The sequence below is a fragment of the Squalius cephalus genome (genome assembly GCF_949319135.1).
Source record: "Squalius cephalus genome assembly, chromosome: 10".
NCBI classification, from domain to species: Eukaryota; Metazoa; Chordata; class Actinopteri; order Cypriniformes; family Leuciscidae; genus Squalius; species Squalius cephalus.
This window is the reverse complement of record NC_137131.1, coordinates 42,488,091-42,510,405: the sequence shown is the minus strand read 5'-3', so window position 1 is coordinate 42,510,405 and position 22,315 is coordinate 42,488,091. Positions and strand designations below refer to the sequence as shown.

Genomic DNA, 22,315 nt, shown 5'->3' with positions numbered 1-22,315 from the left:
TAACCATGATTTTTGTGTTTTATTGGTAACACTTTACAATAGTTAAGCATTAGTTAATGCATTCCCTTGTGAAAAAGAAGTGTGCTTTATTGTATTGAATGTGTACTTTTAGTGTACTTCAAATTTTTTAAAAAGTGGTACTTGCAGATAATGTAATATTGTTAAAATTAAAGGCCACTTAAGTGTCCTTAAAGAAAGTACACTTTCATGACTATGTTTCTTAACACACTTTTTAAAAATTCACTTTGTAATAATGTCTAATTAAGTTTTACTTAAAAATACATTTTAAATAATGTTTTTCTAGTGCTTTAAAGACTTAAACTTATTTTGATGTATTGACTAATAAACTAAAGCACATGTAAAATAAATGATTTTAATTCCAACTGAAGTGTGTTGTCAAAAATTACATTTGTTAATAATGTGTATATTATATATGTGTGCAAAACTTGAATATACTTGCTTATACAGTATAATCCAGTAAAACTTGGTAAGTTTCGATAGAGAAACCCTTTTGATCTATTAAATATGTCAACATGAACTAGTAATGAGAAATATATTTTTAAACCATTTATTAACCTAACGATAGTTAGTAAAAATATTGACAGTGCATTAACAGATACAACTTTTGATTTTAAAAAAGTATTGATATTAACATTAACTAAGATTAATAACCCGTTCTGCTAATGTTCCCATTAAGTTATGAAAACATTATTTCTGTATGTTCTCTGAACGTTCAAAACATCAAGTTACATTTTGTTTTTTAACATTTCATTTTATCATTTTGCAAACATTATGGGAATGTTACTTTTGAATGTTTACTGAACGTTCTGAGACTAGTAACATTTAAACAAACGTTTAACGAATTTCCAACTAATATATTTCAGAAATAAAACGTTCCTTTTTTCTTGCTTTTCTTTCCTTTTTTTTCTGCTAATGTTTTGAGAACATTATTAAAGACCGGATAATTCTGAACAAACGTTTTATTAAAGCTACTGGACGAATGTTGCTCATCATAACTTTAAGAGAACGTTCTGAGAACATTCACTTTATATATTATATATTTTATATATGTATAATATATATGTATTTAAATAGTTTTGTATTTTCCTCATTGTAGCAAAGATGCTGAGCTAAAGAAGAGATCTGGCGGAGTCAGCAGGATCTTCTCTGTGCATTAATAGCATAAATTCAGCTCTTGAATCTTGTTTATGATTATTGTTTATGTTTTTCACAGATCCAAACATGGTGTGATGAAGAGGAAGAGTCATGGCAGAAGGACAAAGACGGCACAGAGAAAAGCCTGCTGAAAATAGAGCAGAGACTCCAGGACATTCAGTCTGTTCTTACACAAGCAAAGGTAACAAATCCTCAAGACATTCACTCAAATATATTACCAAAAGAAGATGGATGGTCCAGAATATGAATCTTAAAATGCCTGAATGTTATCAGACTTGGATTGTGTAATGGATTTATGTGGACTGTTGAGTTCAAATTAATCAAAAAGTAATAAAAATACCAGAGTTCTTCTGATAATGAATATGGTTCAGGAATGTGCGTCTCTTAAATAATGATAAGAGCTAAAGGGTTCATGAGGTTTCAGACAGTTTTGATATTCTGCATAATGTGTACAGGGAAAAGAACATATGTTTGTTTGTTTTTCTAGGAGAAAAAGGTCAAAGGGATGATGTTGATAAAGGAAGTGGAGAGTAAAAGCAAAGGAATGCATTATCCTGAAAGTGACGTTTTTCGTCGCAACACCGTCACTTTCAAAACCAACATGACCGGGTTTCTCCTGAAAGCTGAGGAGCGTAAATCTGAGCTGGAGGCGTCTCTGGATCTGTGTCGTTTCTGTGAAGAGGTTCGTCAACGCACATTAACATGGACATTTTACTTATGCAATGTGATGTATTACTCTGTGAAACAAGATATTGCAAAAGTAAATAAATATAGTAATTAGCAATTAGACCATGGGGTCATGGGAAGCCATCAGGGAATTTTTAAACTGTGTTCTCCAGAAACTAATCAAATCTTAAAGCGAATATAATTTTTATAGTTAATAAACAAAAATTGTGCAGAGCAGTAAAATATTTTATTTGCATGATATTGCTCTTGGGAAAAACAAAACTTGCCATAACTTGCAAACCATAGATAACATATATATATATATATATATATATATATATATATATATATATATATATATATATATATATATATATATAATTATTATTATTATTATTATTTATTTATTTATTTTTGTGAGTGAATCATTCTTTTGAGTCGATTCTTTTCAGTGAATCAGTCAAACCAGCTCTTAAATTATTTGATAGTGCATATGTCTGAAGCAAAATTAAAAAAAAAAAAAACTGGAAAAAGTCTTGGCATTTCATCGGTTAAAGATTGTGAGAGCACCAATAAAAACTGAGCAGCAAATCATCATATTAGAGTGATTTCTGAAGGATTATGTGACACTGAAGACTGGAGTAAATTCAGCTTTGATCACAGGAATAAATTACATTTGAACATATATTCACATAGAAAACAGCTGTTTTACATTGTAATAATATCTCACTGTTTTTACTGTATTTTTGATGAGCAGAAGAGACTTATTTTAAAAACATTAAAAAAAAAAATATTTCAAACTTTTTGACCAATGGTGTATATATAAAATGAACTTATATAAATAATATACCCATATTGTGATATATATATATATATATAATGCCCACCTCTTCTATTGCATAAATATTTAATAGCCTTGAAATGACTTTTATCTCTTTGTTTTCCAGGCCTCATCTCTTGTTAAAGAGTGTATGGAGTATTTAGATCACATAAAGACCACAAATCCTCCCATGTGTGCCTGCTTGAGCACACTGAAGGCTTTTGAGGAGCGTTTGAAGGACTTCTCCCCCCAACACTTTCAGGACAGGAGCACTGCACAGCTGGAGAGGCTCCCGGACGGGATATGGATGTGGAATGCAGTCCGGGCTCAATGCCGAGAAGTCAGACAGAGGCTCGCGGAGATACTGCAGGCCTCTTATAGAAGTCAAAACCCTCCGGGAACGCCAGGAAAGGAAAGCGAGGCCCACTTGAAAGGTCCGACCCGGAGCGTAATTAGCACTAGCCTTAGAGAAAATGAAGGCGACCCTCAAACAAACCCTGTTGGCGGTCATATGAAGACCAGAAATAGTTATGATAATGAGACAGTGACGCATTTCGAGCCTGTTAGGAGAAACACATCATCAAATTGCGATCCGATAATGAGTGAAAACACACACAAAGAATCCACACCGACTGAACTGCAAGGTCAGCTCAAAGAGGAAGGAAGAAGTCAGCATTTCCACCAAAGCGAAGGCGAAGTTTCCTCATCACACAATGGCCCGATCAAAAAATTAAGTAGGCGTCCTTGGATATACTCTCACAGCGACAGTGATCTCAGAAAGTCAGGCCATGTCAATAAGTACGACCGCTCGCCACGTTATGAAGCCCTGGTGCGCTCGCACAGCGAAGGCTCTTGCTCACGATCCACTAGTTATGATTCCATGAGCAAAAGCAATGCTGCGATCAAGCATGTGCGTGAGAAGACATCTGCAGATTCCTGTCAGGAGAGGATCAGGGTCACTGGCTCAGACAGAGCATCATGGGACGAACAGAGCTCGCACCTCGACAGCATCTGCTCAAGCCAAAGCGACATACATGAGAAGTTCAGCAGTGACAGCAAATCTGACGACGTTTCAGCAGCAACACACTCGGATAATCCAGAGTCTGTGCGGATACTGGACACCAGCAGCACTGTACTGTGAGTCCAATATACCACCAATATACCATACAACATTATTCTAATGAGAGTCATGAGAATCATAATGTGAAGATACTGAGAAAGAACTGATCATACAGAGCAGGGCCGGTTTCACAAAGACAGACTTTGACTATGGCTTAGATATAGTAGATAGTCAGACTTCAGATAGACATCTAAATCAGACCGTTGCACAAAGCACTGAAGACTCTGACTATGTTAAGTAGGACTACACTGCAATGCATTCTGGGTAAAATAAGACACTTTTCAAAACAAAAAACATGGCGGATCGAGTAAGCGCATTCAACCGCTCAGTGCAGTTTACCCCAGCGGATAATATGTGTTTGTTGGAGGAGTGTAACAGTTACAAGGACATTTTACTTGGGATAATTTAATTATCCAAAAATATAGTTTCCATTATAAATTAAAAATAAAGTAATCATTACCATTTTTTTTACCACAACTATTATTTCATATAGTTGTATAGATCTGTTTGTCTGCTATATGTATTTGTAATAGTAAAAGATGTCAGTAAACAGAGATCAGTGTGTGTTGTGTGTGTTGTGTTCTGTCAGTAAACTGCATCAGTGTGTGTGTGTGTGTGTGTGTGTGTGTGTGAGTGTGAGTGTGTGTGTGTGTTCTGACAGTAAACTGCATCAGTGTGTGTTGTGTTCTGACAGTGTGTGTTGTGTTCTGACAGTGTGTGTGTGTGTGTGTGTGTGTGTGTGTGTGTGTGTGTGTGTGTGTGTGTGTTTTGACAGTAAACTGCATCAGTGTGTGTGCGTGTGTGTGTGTGTTGTGTTCTGACAGTAAACTGCATCAGTGTGTGTTGTGTTCTGACAGTGTGTGTGTGTTGTGTTCTGACAGTAAACTGCATCAGTGTGTGTTGTGTTCTGACAGTGTGTGTGTGTTGTGTTCTGACAGTAAACTGCATCAATGTGTGTGTTGTGTTCTGACAGTAAACTGCATCAGTGTGTGTTGTGTTCTGACAGTGTGTGTGTGTTGTGTTCTGACAGTAAACTGCATCAGTGTGTGTGTGTGTGTGTTGTGTTCTGACAGTAAACTGCATCAGTGTGTGTTGTGTTCTGACAGTGTGTGTGTGTTGTGTTCTGACAGTAAACTGCAGCGCATCATGGAGGAGCTGCTCCAGACGGAGAGAGAGTATGTGCGAGCGCTGGGATACGTGGTGGATCACTACATCCCTCAGCTGGAGCGTCCCGACGTGCCTCAGGACCTGCGGGGACAGAGAGGGAGCATCTTCGGGAACCTGGAGAAGCTGCGAGACTTCCACCAGCATCACTTTCTTCAGGAACTGGAGCTGTGTCTGGAGGAGCCCTTCTGTGTCGGACGCTGCTTCTTAAAACACGTGAGCTTTACAGCCTGAGCTTAAGATGTTTAATGTGCTGCTGCTTCACACCTGAGCTTTCCCTTTAAACCCCCGATTTAAAGATTTCTAATGTGCTTCAGAGAACCTAGAAACTAGCGATAATGAAAGAACCATACAACTCAAAAAACAAAACATGTCCATGTCACATTTCACATTTCACCCCCAAATTGTATCAAATAAATCAATAATATTTTGCATAAAGGAAATTAAGCCTTTATTTAAGCCTTTAATTAAGTGACCCTGGCCTAATATTTAGGATATCATAATATTTTTATGATCATTAATATTTTTTTTGATTGTGACATGTTTTTCATGACAGTTAAGAACATTCCCTCCCCCAAATTCTTATTATTGTAGTGCAAAAACCAAAACTAATGTATTATTTAAATTGCATCATTATATAATTTGTTATACAGCCTTTAATTTATTCTGCTTTAGATAAAAACTGTTCTTCTTTAAATAACAACAGCATCTATCATTGGGAATAATAAATGTTACAACAACAACAAAAAAAGATAAAAATAAAGTGAAATGTTTGGATGTATTACAGTAATAAGAAATTGAGGGGAAAATGTGTTCATTTGTCAAAATTCACCCTAATTTTTATTTTTATAAATATAAAATATCTTGTATACATATACTGTATATCTTGTTTTGTTTTTGTTTGGAAAAGCTAACAGAAATATGTTCTAAGAACGTTTGGCCAACATTGCCATTAAGTTATGAAAATGTTATTTCTGAATGTTCTCTGGACGTTCTAAAAAAGTTTTTTTCTCGGTTATATGTATGTTAAGGGAACATTCCATTTTACAAGTTTGCAAACATTATGGGAATTTTACTTTTGAATGTTACTTTTGAATGTTACTTTTGAACGTTCTGAAATGAGAAGTAACATTTAAAAAAATGTTTGACAAACATCACTAAAAATGTTTCAGAAAAAACATCCCACAATTTTTCTGTGCTATCATTTTGAGAACATTATTAAAGACCAGAAAACTTTGAACAAACGTTCTATTACCGTTACTTAGAACCTTTGCAGAACCTCAGCCAAAGCTCTGAGGACGTTCCCTGTTAGCTGGGAATCTCCTTTATGACACGTTAATGTCTTCACACAAAGATTCTGAAAGCACAGTATATTAAACGAACCATGTTTCTAACATCTAACCTTACTTCCCTTTCAGGCCTAACAAAACTAACACTCGGAAACACAATGTCTGAATGTATGTGTGTCTTTTGGAGGAAAACTCATGACTTTGTGTTCGTGTGTGTGTATAAATAACAAAACGGGGAAATTAAAATGACAGATGACTAGTTCTCAAACCTGCTGTGCCAGTGACAGAGGGAGAAGGTCGGGGCTTTTGAACCAATTGAACCAATCTTATTGATGGTGACATGTTAGTCATGATAATCTTATTTGTTGTCTCGATTCTATAAAAACTGTTGTATCTGTGTTTGCTTCCTGGGATTCTCAATGGAATTTTTCTGAGATCCTCTGGCCTTGCTTCCTGGGAGAGATTCCCTGAGAACTGCTCGGGAAGATCTCCTGGCCGTGATTAAAGCATTTAAAGGACATTTGCTTGAGTCTGTTTATCGATTATTCCTGCGCAGGAAGCTAGTTTAGGAAGCTAGTCTAGGACGCTAGTTTAGGAAGCTAGTTTAGGGAGCTAGTTAAGGAAGGAAGCTAGTTAAGGAAGCTAGTTTAGGAAGCTAGTTAAGGAAGCTAGTTTAGGAAGGAAGCTAGTTTAGGAAGGAAGCTAGTTTAGGGGAACAGGTTAGTTAGGTGACTGTTATTGAATGGGGACGTCGATTTGTAGACGTGACCCAGAAAGTTAGGTTTTAGGGAAAAATCTACCACAACATGCAAAAAGTCCACTGTGTGAAACCATTGATTCTACAGGTGAAACTCGAAAAATTAGAATATTGTGCAAAAGTTTGTGTATTTCAGTAATTCAAATTAAAAGGTGAAACTAATATATTTAGTATATATAACTATATACATATGCATGATTATACTCTTCAGAGGGCTGACATTTCTGTATTTAAAATCCTTTTTTGATTGATTTCATGTAATATTCTAATTTTCTTTTCATAAGCTGTAAGCCATAATCATCAAAATTATAACTTTAGCACGATATTCTCATTTTTCGAGTTTCACCTGTATGCATTTCGTCTCTCAAATTCAGAAAGAAAACTTCGGCCTGTACGCATTATACAGCAAGAACAAGCCTCGCTCAGAGAGGATGCTCATCGATCACGGGAAGGAGTTCTTTAAGGTGAGTCCTTCCTCCGTTTACTCACTTTTCTGTCATAAGTGACACAAATTTGATATCTTAAGGCAAACACGTTAGTATTCATCCGAATTTGAATGTATGTTTTACATTTAGACTGACATTTCAACATATAGCTTCTATATGAACGCTTGTATGCAGTGTAAGAAAAAGTGACGCTATGTTTCCATCCGCCTGATTTTATGCACATTTTGAGATATCGCATGTATGTGCAGTAATCCTAAAAAAGGATGTTTTGAAGGTACGCAGACCTCTCAAAAGATCAAGACAAATTTGATTTCTCATTTCATGACCCCTTTATTACAAATGCAATAAAATCAATCTATGAATTCAATATTCTATGACTAAAAAACTAAAGATTTGTAAGCATTTGTATGTCTCTAAAGCACTACACTGTGTATGTGAAGGATCTCCTTTCTGTTGCACAATAATAGGAAGTTTACAGTGAGATTATGAAAGAGTGTATATGTTATTACCACATAAACTCTTTCATAATCTTACTGTACACTCCCATAATGGTAATGCAATTTTTCACACATCTGATCAAAGCTAAAGTAATGCCCATACGTACTGGAACAGGCCTCATTGAGACATGTTGCTGCCATTCTGCTAAAAATTCTGATGAAGCTTTCATTCGCCAGAAATGTGATTGTACTTGGAATGAGAAGCATTAAATATGATTAGGGCAAAAAAACATGTCAGAATACACCATCTGCGTAATAACTGTGCACTTTTCCAGACAGGACACGTCTATAACCCAAACTCAACATGGAAAATTACCTTGTCAGATAATTATGATACAAATAATAATGACAAATATTTGGGTAACACTTTATAATAACTGCACACTATTAATGATTAGTTAAGCATTAGTAAACAGCTGATTCGTAATTTATAAAGCATAAATAGACATTAATAAGCAGTTTATAAATACAGTTATAAATGCTTTGTTCTTGATTTCAAAGCATATCTATAATGTGTTTAATAATTTTGTATTTTCATACTTTATTAATGATCAATTTATCATTTCTAAATGAAGTATTGCATTATTTACAAACCGGTTATTCAGGAGTTGTCAGTGGTTCATAAGATCACTTAGAAAGTGTAAGTAAAGGATTAATAAACTGTTTAAATACATATTTTTATTCAGACATATAGTAATAGTTACTTAGTGTGTTAATAAATGCTTTATTAACATGTATTTCTACTGTAATTCAGGGTTAATTCAGGGAGTTATAAAGCATTTAGTAGTGGTCAGTGAGCTTATCTAAAGTGAGGACTAGTTATGCCTTGTAAAGCGTTTATAAAGGAGATTTAAAGACTGTTAATATTTCCATGTTCTGTATCACTGTGTGTGTTTGTTTCCTTTTTCTGTTTAGAAGATAAATGAGCCTTTAAATCTCCTTTCTAAATTATTTAAAAGGCATAACTAGTCCTCACTTTAGATGAGCTCACAAACATAATGAACTGACCACTACTAAACGCTTTATAACTCCCTGAATCTACTACATTTACTTACAATTTCTAAGTGATCTTATTAATCAATGACAACACCTGGTTTGTAAATAATGGTAAATAATGTAACTGGTTTGTAAATAATGCAATGCTTCATTTAGAAATGATAAATTGATCATTAATAAAGTATGAAAATACAATTATTAAACGCATTATAGATATGCTTATAAATCAAGAATAAAGCATTTATAGCTGTATATTTATAAACTGCTTATTAATGTCCATTAATGCTTTATAAATTATGAATTAACTGTTTAGTAATGCTTAACTAATGATTAATAGCATGCAGTTATTATAAAGTGTTAACTCATGCAATTAAAAACAAACTTGATGTACTAAAATAAGTAAACCTGAAATAAAAATGTATATAACCTATATAGACATTTTTGACACAAAGGCTTATAAAAATGACAAAAACTCCACAAAATGACTAAAACTTTAACTAAAAACAGAAAATATTTAAATAAAAACGAATTCAAAATATTAGCAAACACTATAATAGTGTCTCAGTGATACTACAATAACACTGATGTACATAAATGTCCTCTTTCGGACCATTATTGCTGAGTTCTGTGAGATGCTGTTGTTCATGACAGTGATATGGTCTGGTTTAACAGCAGAAGCAGCAGCTGTTGTGCGACGCGATGGATCTGTCCTCGTACCTGCTGAAGCCCGTGCAGCGCATCAGTAAGTACAGTCTTCTGCTTCAGGAGCTCCTGCGGGAGACCGAGTCCGGTGCGCATGCGGCCCGACACCGGCAGGAGATCCAGACCGCGCTCCACATCGTCCAGTTCCAGCTGCGCCACGGGAACGATCTGCTCGCCATGGACGACATTCAGGACTGTGATGTGAGTCACACAGAGATGTTATGTAAGGGATAATGTAGAGCGAGGCGGTTGTTATAGCGAATACAACCCCGACAGGCTGATCAGGACCCCGACGCGAAGCGGAGGCTGAAGGGGTTGTATTCGCTATAACAACCGCCTCGCTCTACATTATCTCGCTTATTACATGGCTACCTACCAAATAAATCAATAATTTGACACAAAAATTTGATTTAAAAAGGAGTTTATTGATTTAAAAATGATTGCTTTTGCTTCCGCTAAAGAAAATAGTCCGTTCCGTCTCTACAGTTAGAATCCTGCGTCCATAGCAACGCTCTGTTTTTCATGGCAACGCATTCCACATTAGAATTCAACCAAGCCATGTAATAATCTTAAATAAAACTCATAAAACGTTAATTGATTTTTTTAAAAGTTAAAGTACATTTTAAAAAATATACACTATACGTGTAGTCAGTAAGGTTTTTGAAAGAAGTCTCTTCTGATCACCAAGGCTGCATTTATTTGTACCAGAAAGACTGTAAAAACAACTGTAATATTGTTGAATATTATTACAATTTAAAATAGCTGTTTTTTTATGTGCATATGTTCCTGTTATATTCCTGTTATCAAAGCTGAATTTTCAGCATCAATCTCTGGGATTCTTTGAAAGTTCAAAAGAACATCTTCATTTGAAATCTTTTGTGACATTATTAATGTCTTAAAAATAAAGGTTCCTAAAGGTGGTTTTCACGGTGATGCCGTAGAAGAAACATTTGTTGGTCCCGGAAAGATTCTTTCAGCGAACAGTTCTTAAAAGAACCTGGTGTTTTAAAAATCTAAAGAACTTTTTTCCACTATAAAGAACCTTTTGTGGAATGGAAAGATTCCATGGATGTTAAAGTTTCTTCATGGAACCATCAATGCCAATAAAATCTTTTTTTTTTTATAGAGTGTACTGTCACTTTTGATCAATTTAATGCACCCTTGTGTCACGTAACGTGTAGGACAAAGCTCATGGAGGCGAGGAATATGTAGAAATAACATTTAAAAACCAAACGCTCAGGGGAAACACCAAACACTCACGCTTACATTGAGGATAACAGACCAAGGCTGAAGGAGAACACGAGTTATAAATACACAGGGACTAACAAGATAACTAATGAGGTGATTGACAATGCAGAGGTGATAGACATGACTAATTAACACTAGGAAACAGGACTGAACCAAAAACACAATGAAGGGGGGAAACACAGATCATACATTTAACACTTTTCTTTAAAAAATAATACATAAATAAAAAACGTACTGACCTCAAACATTTGACCGGTAGTGTAAATATTTAATAAAAAATAAATAAAAAAACCGAAAATTAGATATGTTGCAACAACCTGAAATAAATAAGTTGAAGCTGAAAAATATTAAAACTAATTATACTACAGGGCCGTTGAATGCTTGAATCTGATTGGTTGACGAACGTTCTAAGGTGTGCATTATTTTCAGGGAAACGCACGGCTAAAGTAGTTCCAGGCAGGTCTTGACCGCATTACAGTTCCATATCACTTCGCGTAGTTAACTGTAATAACGGAAAACAGGATACAATTCATAACAAGAAATAACATGCAGCCCCATGCGCTTGATCTGCAATTTTCAATGTCTAGCTTCACAATCAATAGAAACATGCAGTTTAATTTTAATAAATAAACTATATAGTCCTATTTATATTATAACCAATAGAAAATTAAACTGAATATAGGCTAAATAAATGGATAGTCCTGCAGTACGGATTTTTATTGCAGATAATAACAAATAAATAATTATTGATAGGGCTACTTGTTAAAAGGGCTTTGTGTTTCATTTATTTGGCTAGTCTACTGTCATCTGTCAATGAAAAAAAAAAAGAATGAACGAATTAATTAAAACGAATTAAATTAATAAATAAATAAATAATAATATTGACGCACATGCTTTTCTGTCTCATTATTGCAACATCTCTCTCTAATAACTGCATAAAGCCGAGCCGAGGACACACTTTAAGGCCGGTTATGAATGTAATTTGATGACTGATCATGCCCAAACGCGTGTTCAGCGCGTTCAGTCTGTGTTCAAAGTCGGTGTTTAAAATCTGCTGTGATGAAAACAGTCAGAGAATGTGTCAGCTAGTGTGTGTCCCAGCATTAGTCTGCTATCAGCGGCTCAAACCTCCATTACTAACTCTAAAATGACGTTTTGGAATTAGCAACGGAGGCATTGGACGATGCGTAAGTAATTAGACCTACATACAAGAGCGTTTTAATGACAAAAACTTTACAAACGTCTTGAAATACATAATCTGAACAATGTTTCGAGGTGTGGTAACTGTAGTATAAGCGGAATAATTGACTTCAGGCCGTTGAATTATTAGAAAAATAATGAATAAACTCCGCTTCGCGTCGTGACCGCATTACCACCTCGGGTGTGCATTATTTTTCTAATAATTCAACGGCCTGTCGTCAATTATTCCTTACTTAAATTAGCTTTATAAAATTCAAGCTAAATAGAAATATTAACTGATCAAAAGAATTAAAGCACATAACAGTATTACTAAATGAAAGCTGTTTAATATAAAAAAACAAGCTCAATTTAAATATTAATAAATTCTATAAAGCTATATAAATAATAATAAAATAACATGAGTGAGAGAGATGAGATTACAACATCACAGAAACCCCCCAAATCCATTTTAGTTTACTCTAGAATCAGAAAAGCATGTTATGACAAGCGTCACTATTGCTGTTGCACACACTGAGGATAAGTGACTGGAACAAAAGATGCATTGCACTGAAGAAGCGACCCGAGTCATATCTAGAGACCAGAATATCACACAGACTTGAGCGCTTGACACATTCACTCAAGTCAGTTCGGGAACACTTTATTTTGATGGTCCACTTTAGACATTCTAACTTTGCAACTATATGTCAACTAACTCTCATTAGAGTATTAGTAGACTGTCTGTTTAATATCACTTTATTTTGATGCTCCTCAATAGACATTATACGGTCTACTTGTTCTACTAACCCTAACCTAACAGTGTAAATACTCTAATGAGATTTAGTTGACATGTAGTTACAAAGTTACTTATAGTCAGTAGAATATTTAAAGTGGACCATCAAAATAAAGTGTAACCGTTGATACTTTTGTCCAGTAATAAACCACAATAGCAATACTAAAATCCACTAAAACATCTGAGAAACAGCTTAGCATTTTGCACAGGCAAACATTATTCCTAATTTCATCATAATCTGTTGTTTTGCATAATAAGGCAAATATATAATGTGTGTAAACTAAATGTTGACTAAAATAAAGAGTATATTTTTGTAAAAGAGGAAGGTCAGGCGTGAGGTGAACGCGAGTTTTGCCCACATCACACACTGTCTGTAATTAGAACGATAAACTCCTTCATATTTCATGCACTTATTTTCAGACGCAGGCTTTAAAAAGAAGAGAAGCTCAGTGGGTAGAGAGGATAAAAGATAACTAGCAGGCCTAGACTCCCTCCACCTGCACATCAGCGCAGAGAGAAGTTACTGTACGCTTATGTCATCTGAGACTCTTTTTAGAAGGCCACTTTCCTCATCGCAGAGACTTGCCAAAAATATGATCGTATTCAATTTATGGCTTGAAATGTCTGCCAAATTCTGCTTAACGGATCGCATGCAGGTGAAAGAGACGGCGCTGACATCGCTCCTCATCTCATCTGTGACACATTCACTCAAGTATTATAGTTCTGTCACTCAAAATGATTTGTGTTTTAAGTAACTTTTTCCGAGTAGATCTCTGGCATTCATTTGATCAAAACAGTAAAGACAGTAACTGTTACAATTTAACTCTTTCCCCTCCAGCACTTCATAAAAAGTTGCAAGCCACCGCCAGCATTTTTGATCATTTTCACAAAACTTTCATGGCCCCCAGAATATATATATATATATTTTTTTTTGTATGGATATCTGAACATGCAATATATCAAAAGAAAGAACAGATCCTCTGCTTTATAAAACAACAACGAGAAAGATTTTATTCTAACTTCATGCATTCTTGAAGCTTAAATGTGGGTACGCTTCATAAAAAAAAGCAACATTTTGAACAAAAAACTGAGAAAATCGTGTGTTTGTCAAAGACTTTGTCCGGACGGGATTCAGAGCGATGATCAGAACACAGATGGAGTCGATCGAGTCCATCAACACCTCAAAGCTTCACAGTCGTTTCCTCTTCATGGGTTCAACATTTCATTCAGTTTTGATTTATATGTCGTTTAATGTTTGATGATCGCGTTATTTTACATGTGCGTCAGCAATGCTTTTATCGCTTGTTTCTGCTTCTACTTCTCCTGTGTTTTGATCAGGAGCTTCTCTACTCTTTCAGAAGATGCGTAATAGCGCCCCCTACCGTATAACTGAGAAAATATGAATTACCGGACAATTCTGTCAATGGCGGGGAAAGAGTTAAAAACAGCTGTTTTCTATGTGAATATATGTTCAAATGTAATTTATTCCTGTGATCAAAGCTGAGTTTTCTACATCATTACTCCAGTCTTCAGTGTCACATGATCCTTCAGAAATCATTCTGATATGATTTGCTGCTCAATTTTTATCAAATAATTTTCAAGAATGTATTTTAGCACTATCAATGTTGAAAACAGTTTTTGGAAACAGATAATCAGGATGAATAGAAAGTTCAAATGAACAGCTTTGCATCACAGGAATAAATTATATTTTACTGTATTTTTGATCTAATAAATGCAGCCTTGGTGAGCAGAAGAGACTTTTAAAAACATAATTATTTCAAACTTTTGACCGCTATTGTTTATAGTGAAGTCTCTCGATACAAACTTGATCATGTTTTTTAATATCATAGACATCTAAAAATACCTTGGATGTAATATAAGTCGATTTGTATGAAAGCGTCTGCCAAATGCATAAAGGTAGGCCGGATCTGGAGGTCAGATTTGCTCCAGTAATGTGAAAGCGTCGTTGATCAGGCGTGTGAGATTGATGTCGTGTTGATTTGTTCATGTTGTGCAGGTGAATCTGAAGGAACAGGGCCAGCTGATCCGTCAGGATGAGTTCCTGTTGACCTTCAGGAAGAAGAAATGCTACCGTCACATTTTTCTCTTCCAAGATCTCATACTCTTCAGCAAGACACGCAGAACTGACATCGGGAATGACACGTACGTCTACAAACAATCCTTCAAGGTAAACCACCGCGCGAACCGTCCGTGAACAGGTCAAGCTCTTTGTGTCTTGGACCTTGACGTCTCTTCCGTCCTCTCTCAGACCTCAGACATCGGCATGACCCATAACTCTGGTGACAGCGGCCTGTGCTTTGAGATCTGGTTTCGGAGAAGGAAGTCGCAGGACACGTACGTACTTCAGGCACAGAGTCGAGAAGTGAAGGAAAACTGGACCAGAGACCTGGAGAGGATCCTGTGGGAACAAGCCGTTCACAACAGAGGTGAGCAGAACAATGAGTTCAGACTGTATATATTCAAGTATAATGGCATATATTTATCAAATTAAAAAAATGCTGGTATAGTATTGAGACAGTAAGCATGAATGCTGGATATGAGGCATCAGTGTGAATTAAATTAAGAAGAGTTTAAAGGTAATCCGAGATTACTACAAATTAGTAATTAAATCTTTAACCTGTGATTAGATGTGATTGCTTACTCTGGGAACTCTTTCATTTCCCCTCAATCCATTGAAAAATAACTTTTTTGGAGATCTAAACCATTTAAAAGTGAGTTTTAAATCTGTAAAAGGATTAGAGTACTGTAAAACCTTGATTTAATGTGTGTTTAAGATTTATTCTCATTGGTGCAACGTGCAATTACTGACATTCCCGTTACCTCATATTTATGATTATGAAATTAAAACCTTAAACCTGAATGTTCTTGGGTGTATCAAGCATCATGAACTGCTGAGAAGTGATCTTGTGTATTGAGGAATGTGAGAAAGATAAATGACAGAAGCTGAACTCCTACACACAGCTGCATTCATTCATGACTCTTACCTCGGGCCTTGAAGCTGATGTTTAGATGTTTTGTATCTGTATTTTTCCTTTTTGGAATTGTCTGCCCTGTAGATGTGCGGGAATAAAGATAAGCAAAAATCAATCTATTATGCAACACCGTATAAATGAAACATTTTCAGCAGTTTCACTGTAAATCAAGTCGTCAATTTTTTAGACAATTTAAAAGATAAATATTCTGAATGTTCTGATCCAGTCTGACTTCTGACCTGTCATTTTTTACAACAAAAAATGAACAATCACTGAACTTACTTAAGCTGGACTGTGACGCTATTTTCTTCTGGAAACAAACTTTGTTGCATTCATTTCTTGTTATCTCTGTAAAGCTGCTATATAAATAAAGATGACTTGACTTGACAATCACAAAACATCACAGAATTCATCAAATAAATAGATAATGCTCACTGATTTTGTGTTGTAGATTTCCCTGCAAATGTACTTAACTGCTCACCAAGGCTGCATTTATTTGATCAAAAATACAGTATAAACAGTAATATTGTAAAAATATTATTGCAAATTAAAATAACTGATTTCTATTTGAATATATTGTAAACCGTAATTTATGTATCAAAGCTGAATTTTCAGCATCATCACTCCAGTCTTCAGTGTCACGTGATCCTTCAGAAATCATTCTAATATGATGATTTGCTGCTTAAGAAACATTTCTGATTATTATCAATGTTGAAAACAGTCGTGCTGCTTCATATTTTTGTGGTAGCCGTGACTTTTTTTTTTCAGGATTTCTTTTATGAATAGAACATTTTTAAACATTATAAATGCATGTACTGTATTGAATCAATTTAATGCATCCTTGCTTAATAAAAATATTAATTTCTATACCTAAACTTTAGAGCAGTAGTGTAATTTAAAACAAATGATCAACAAGGGTTTTCTTACCTTAAGGGGTTTGATGCAACCTTCTGCTGTTTGGTATTGTAATAAACTAAGATGATTTATATCTTAAAACATTGTGGCCTGGTTCGACAGACAGGGTTTAGATTAAGCCAGACTGAGACCTTAGTTCAGTTAGGACATTTAAGTCGCTTTTATAAACATGCCTTTGAAAAAAACATTGCTGGTGTGCATCTTGAGACAAAACAATGCAAGTTACTTTCAGTTAAAACAGCTCAAACATGCATGTTAGTCTGGGACTAGCTTAAGCCTTGTCTGTGAAACCGGGGGTGTGAGTTTTATATTTTAACCATAACTTCATAACTTGTATTAATACATAAGGGAGGAATGGTGGCTCAGAAGGTCCATGGTTCAAGTCTGCTGAAGTTCCCCCACAATCCCATAGATGTTTGAGTGAGTGTGTGAGAGCCGTGTGATGGACTGGCCACATGTCCAGGGAGTTTACTGGGATACCGGGATAGGCTCCAGCCCTGTGACCCTTCAGGAACTTCGTAAGGAAGTGAGAGAGAGAGAGAGAGAGATTACTATGGGTACATGAAAATACTATAGCAGGGATGACCCATGTATTAGTAATTACCAGGGCTTGACACTAACACTCACCAAAATTTGCTCCGGATGAATATTGTTGGTGTTACAGGGCTTGAATTTGGTGAGTGATTGCACGTATTGCGCATAATTTTACTCATTCCCACGAGTATTCAGTCAGTTATGTTTTAAATGAATGTAAACAGTTGAGAAAGAAAACGCATGTCCGACAGTATAATGGATCTGTGCGTCAGATCTTAAAGTGACAGCAGCCTAATAAACCTGCCAAATTATGAGATAATATTAAGAATATATATATGGCAGTTTTTCCTCATGGTATCAATGTCAAAATTGTGACCAGTGAAAATGTGTGGCTGGTAACTTTGGAAAACCACTAGCCACAGTACCTGGTGACAGGGGCGGATCTACCGGGGTGGCAAATGCCACCCTAAATAAAGCCTTGCCACCCCTGCTGGCACCCCTGCTGGCAGCAACGAATTAAAAGTTATGGTCAATTTAACTGTGATTAAATTCAGTATATATATGTCTGCCATATGTTGCCAACCCTCAAAAATTCCTGCCCTCCTCTCGCCATGCACCCACTGATCTATATAATGACTGGATAGCTCATGACGTTCTAAACTGCCACTAGGCAGTGAAGCCACCGGAAGTGTTCGAGCGGCCATCTTACGATTCTCTACCAGCAGAGGGCTCCAACGCCCGTTATACAGAGATTGGTAGCTCCGACGGCACTTTTAAGATGACCCGCTGTGCAGTAAACAAGTGTAAAACGACGTTCACAAAAGGATGTAGAAAAACTGCCCAAAGGTTGTAATTCAAGCCCTTTAAGTAATAATTTATATGCAAAATTGTCGCTATGCCCGTGTTGTTTTCTCCGAGGCAAGAGTAATGCTGCTGCTTCTTCAGAAAAAAACGATAAAACAGTCAACAGTAGCCTATAAGAAACCTCAGGGCAGCAATAATCACAATTACGGTAAGTGTCCAATAGCGACACCATTTGACAGCTTCACTGTTTATGACGTCATGAGCTATCCAGTCATTCTATATAGATCAGTGCATGCACCCATAAATATTTTTCTAGATCCGCCCCTGCCTGGTGAACAAAAAGAGTTAATGTCAAGCCTAATAACCCCATAACGCTGAGGGTCTGTGCTGATCTTCACACAGAGATCCGGATGCAGGAGAGGGTGTTCATGGGAATCGGACATAAACCCTTCATGGATATCCAGCCCAGTGAGATGGCCATCAATGACCGAGCCATCAACTGTGCTCTGACAGGACGAGGTGAAACACCAGTCATTAGGGGCTCTCGCACCGGAGGAACCTTTTCACAGTTCCTAGAACTATTGGCGGAAGTACCCACATTTTGGCGCGTTCGCACCACAGGAATGAGGAACGATGTTAGTTCTAGGAACTCTTTGGAGGAACTAATTTAGCTCCTACATCAGAGTCGGGTCTAAACCAGCACTACAGGAACTATCCGTAACGTTAGTGAACGCTGATTGGCCGAACATATGCGAAACACCAGCACCCCCCATTTAAAAAAAGAAGAAGCTGTGAACTAAAGCCTATATATTTACTCCACAAACGAACTCTGCGTACATGGAAAACAGTGATAGATGGGCATCTTATAATCTTTACGCTGAGGAGAAAATCCAACGCAACTATGAGGGGACCAAGAGAAACATGATTAACTTATGTATTTCTGCTCAGCTAGTGACACTGGACATCAACTTTCATTACTGTCTACTTTCTATGTATAACAGTTCTATCTAATAACGTATTAGACAGGACCGTTATAGACAGATCGTAAACTAATGAACACGGAGAATGCGAGCGCTGTGTGCTCCTTCTCTGCTGTTCTCAGCGCCGTCAAAATAAAGGTCCACCTCGCCGTCAAAATAGTCACAACATAAACTTCAGAGTTCCAACTGGTGGTGCAAATGCAACCAGGAAAAAGTTCCTAGGGGAACCATTAGTTCTCAGGGAACCAACTTGGCGGCTAGTTCCTAAAACTAACTGGTGCGAAAGCCCCTACAGTTAAACACTGACCATATCCCAGCTTTGACTATAGCCTTATTAAGCTCTGTGTAATATTCTAGGTGTTCCTGTTCTCCGGTTGAACTCTGTTGGCTCGACCAGCTGTACGTCCTCCTCTGGGAGCCACTCGTCCTCCTCCTCTGGGTGGGGATCCCCGTCTCCCGTGGGCCGTCCTGGCAGTGGAGATGTTGTCCGGTATGTACACGGGACTTCAGGGATCCTGGAGGAAGATGATTTAGACCAGGAGAGTGGAAACCAGAGTGCACTTGGTACGTCCTACTTCACAATGTCTGTTTTGAAAGTAGTTCACTCAAAATATGATTTGCAATGTCTTAAATTTGTGATCATTAGAAGTGCAATTTAAAATTTACCTTGTTTCATAATACAGATTTTGGTCTTAAAAATTCCATCCATCCTTCCTTCCTTTTTCCCATCCATCCATCCACCCTTCCTTCCTTCCTTCATCCCATTCGTTCGTTCATCCATCCATCCATCCATCGTTCTGTCTCTGTCTGTCTGTCCATCTATCATCCATCTATTATTCCATCCATCGATCCATCCATCCTTCTGTCTCTGTCTGTCTGTCTGTCCATCTATCCATCCATCCATTAATCCATCCATCCATCCATCCATCCATCCATCCATCTATCGCTCTGTCTCTGTCTTTGTCCATCCATCCATCCATCCATCCATCCATCCATCCATCCATCCATCCATCCATCCATCCTTCCATCCATCCTTCCATCCATCCATCCATCCATCCATCTATCGCTCTGTCTCTGTCTTTGTCCATCCATCCATCCATCCATCCATCCATCCATCCATCCATCCATCCATCCATCCATCCATCCATCCATCCATCCATCCATCCATCCATCCATCCATCCATCCATCCATCCTTCCAGTGGCCAAAGGTTTTATTTATTTATTCACGTCAGATAATGGAATAAAAAATGATTGCACGCAGCAACCCTTGACCAAGATTTGTCATTTACATTTATGCATTTGGCAGACGCTTTTATCCTAAGCGACTTACATTGCATTTCAAGGTACACATTTACAGTTTTATCAGTTCTTGCTTTCCCTGGGAATCAAACCCATGACCTTGGTGTTTCAAACGCCAACGCTCTACTGTTTGAGCTACAAACTTATTAATGTTGTGAGCCGTGAACTTAATGAAAAGGATGTATATGTTCTGTCAAATAAAAAAATCAATCCTCAGGAGCACATATTGAAATATGTATGCAGTATATATTTCTAACTGCGTTTTTTAATGTGTTGTGTTTCAGTGGAGAGTTCAGAGTCCTCAGGAGAAAGTGTGAGCTGCTTCAGTAGTTCTGGCCACAGCTGCCCGTCTGTGATTGGTGGAGACTGTGAACACGCCCCCTCCCAGGTGCTCGTCATTGGCCCGAAAAAACAGGAATGCAACGTTGAACCCACTAACCAACCAGTCCAAACCAGGGACCAGCCATGCGCTAACGTACGGGCCTACAATATTAATCTGCTTTGCTATTATTTCTGAAACATTGACATTGTGCATTTTGTAAAACATTGCCATTTTTGACATACCGGTAATCAAGATTTGGATTATTCTGGTTATTCATATTTTAATTTCCTCTTTGTTCTTCACAGGTTCAAGGGACAGGCATCATAGGAAAGTCCACTGAAGTATAGCCCATCATGTATGTTTATGCTGTAATCATGCATTTTACCTTATCATGCATTATATATGGAACACTATCAATCCTGTGGAACTCTAAAATAAAGTTTATTTTTATTTATTTATTTTGGTGGGACTGAGTAACATTGGTTCATTCAACTAACTCTTAATGGTCTAAAAAACCTGTGTTTTGTTGTTTTTTTCTTTTTTTTTACTCATTTTTCTGTTTCTAATTAGCTTTGTTGTAGAGGCAATAAAACAAAAACAGATGTGTAATCTTTAAAGAAAAGTGCTTTGATAAAATAAATGTCTGGTCTTCATGAAATAATGCGAATGGCTCTCAGTGGAATGATTCTAAATGACGTTTTATTAACAAGGTTCGGGAGGAGCACGTTCAGATAATTAACACAGGTGGAGAGCACTCAGCAATCAATGGTAAGAGGTGTATATATACTCAGCAGTCTCACCTCATTTCATTGACAGTTTTTGCAGCATCCCTCCACCACCCCTTCTCCACGCTTCTAGTCCTAAACACTTACATACGGGGGGAGTACTCTGGGTTCGGGCCGAACTCCAAGCTCGGAGCCCTCCCTCCGGACAGCACGCCAAATACGCATTAAACTTTACCCCTTCAAAATTATATGTAAGTGTGAACTCGTGAAATGAATTGTTTTATAATAAGAAAGTGATGAATCCAGTTAGTGTGACATATGCTACAGCTGCAGAAACAGACAGACATGTTGTGGTTTTGACACTTTTAGAACAAAGACAGCAAGCAAGCGTTTTCTAAAATACCATATCTTACATCTTACATCTTAAACATTTGCCTTGAGCTACCAATTGTCAGTGTCAGTGTCAGTGTTACACAAGCAGTAGCTGGAACACGTCCACAGTGGAAACGAGCCAGATACAGTATATCTCTTAAAGTATATGAACAAATGAATACAAGTGGATAGCAAATAAAATAAAGGATAAACATAAATGAACTAAATACTTGAAAATATGATGGAGGTCATATGCATGGAATTAAAGGAATAGTTCACTTAAAAATGAAAATTCTGTCATCTCACCTTTTTAAGTTGTTTCAAGCCTGTATGAATTTCTTTCTTCTGCTGCACACAAAATAAGATATTTTGAGGAATGTCGTAACCAGATTTGATGAACCCCTTTAACTTCCATAGTAGGAAAAAAATACTTCTACTACTACATTCTTCCAAATATCTTCTTTTGTGTTCAGCAGAAGAAAGAAATTCATACAGATTTGAAACAACTTGAGGGTGAGTA

General features: G+C 36.8%; 1 protein-coding gene across 5 annotated transcripts in view; it reads left to right on the top strand.

Annotated features, from left to right (window-relative positions):
* quob (quattro b) overlaps positions 1–21,363 on the top strand; it is a 45,630-nt gene extending 24,267 nt beyond the window's left edge. For 2 of the 5 annotated variants that reach the window (XM_079882934.1, XM_079882933.1), the window contains exons 12-23: positions 1,235–1,357; positions 1,664–1,858; positions 2,790–3,799; positions 4,913–5,162; positions 7,367–7,456; positions 9,604–9,834; positions 14,868–15,038; positions 15,120–15,297; positions 18,499–18,615; positions 19,434–19,640; positions 20,661–20,851; positions 21,004–21,363. In XM_079882934.1, coding sequence (XP_079739060.1) covers positions 1,235–1,357; positions 1,664–1,858; positions 2,790–3,799; positions 4,913–5,162; positions 7,367–7,456; positions 9,604–9,834; positions 14,868–15,038; positions 15,120–15,297; positions 18,499–18,615; positions 19,434–19,640; positions 20,661–20,851; positions 21,004–21,045 — 2,805 coding nt within the window. In that variant the 3' untranslated portion in view covers positions 21,046–21,363. The remainder of the gene's footprint in view (positions 1–1,234; positions 1,358–1,663; positions 1,859–2,789; positions 3,800–4,912; positions 5,163–7,366; positions 7,457–9,603; positions 9,835–14,867; positions 15,039–15,119; positions 15,298–18,498; positions 18,616–19,433; positions 19,641–20,660; positions 20,852–21,003) is intronic. The other 3 variants (XM_079882935.1, XM_079882936.1, XM_079882937.1) reach the window with 3 other exon arrangements.
* Positions 21,364–22,315: the final 952 nt, after the last annotated feature.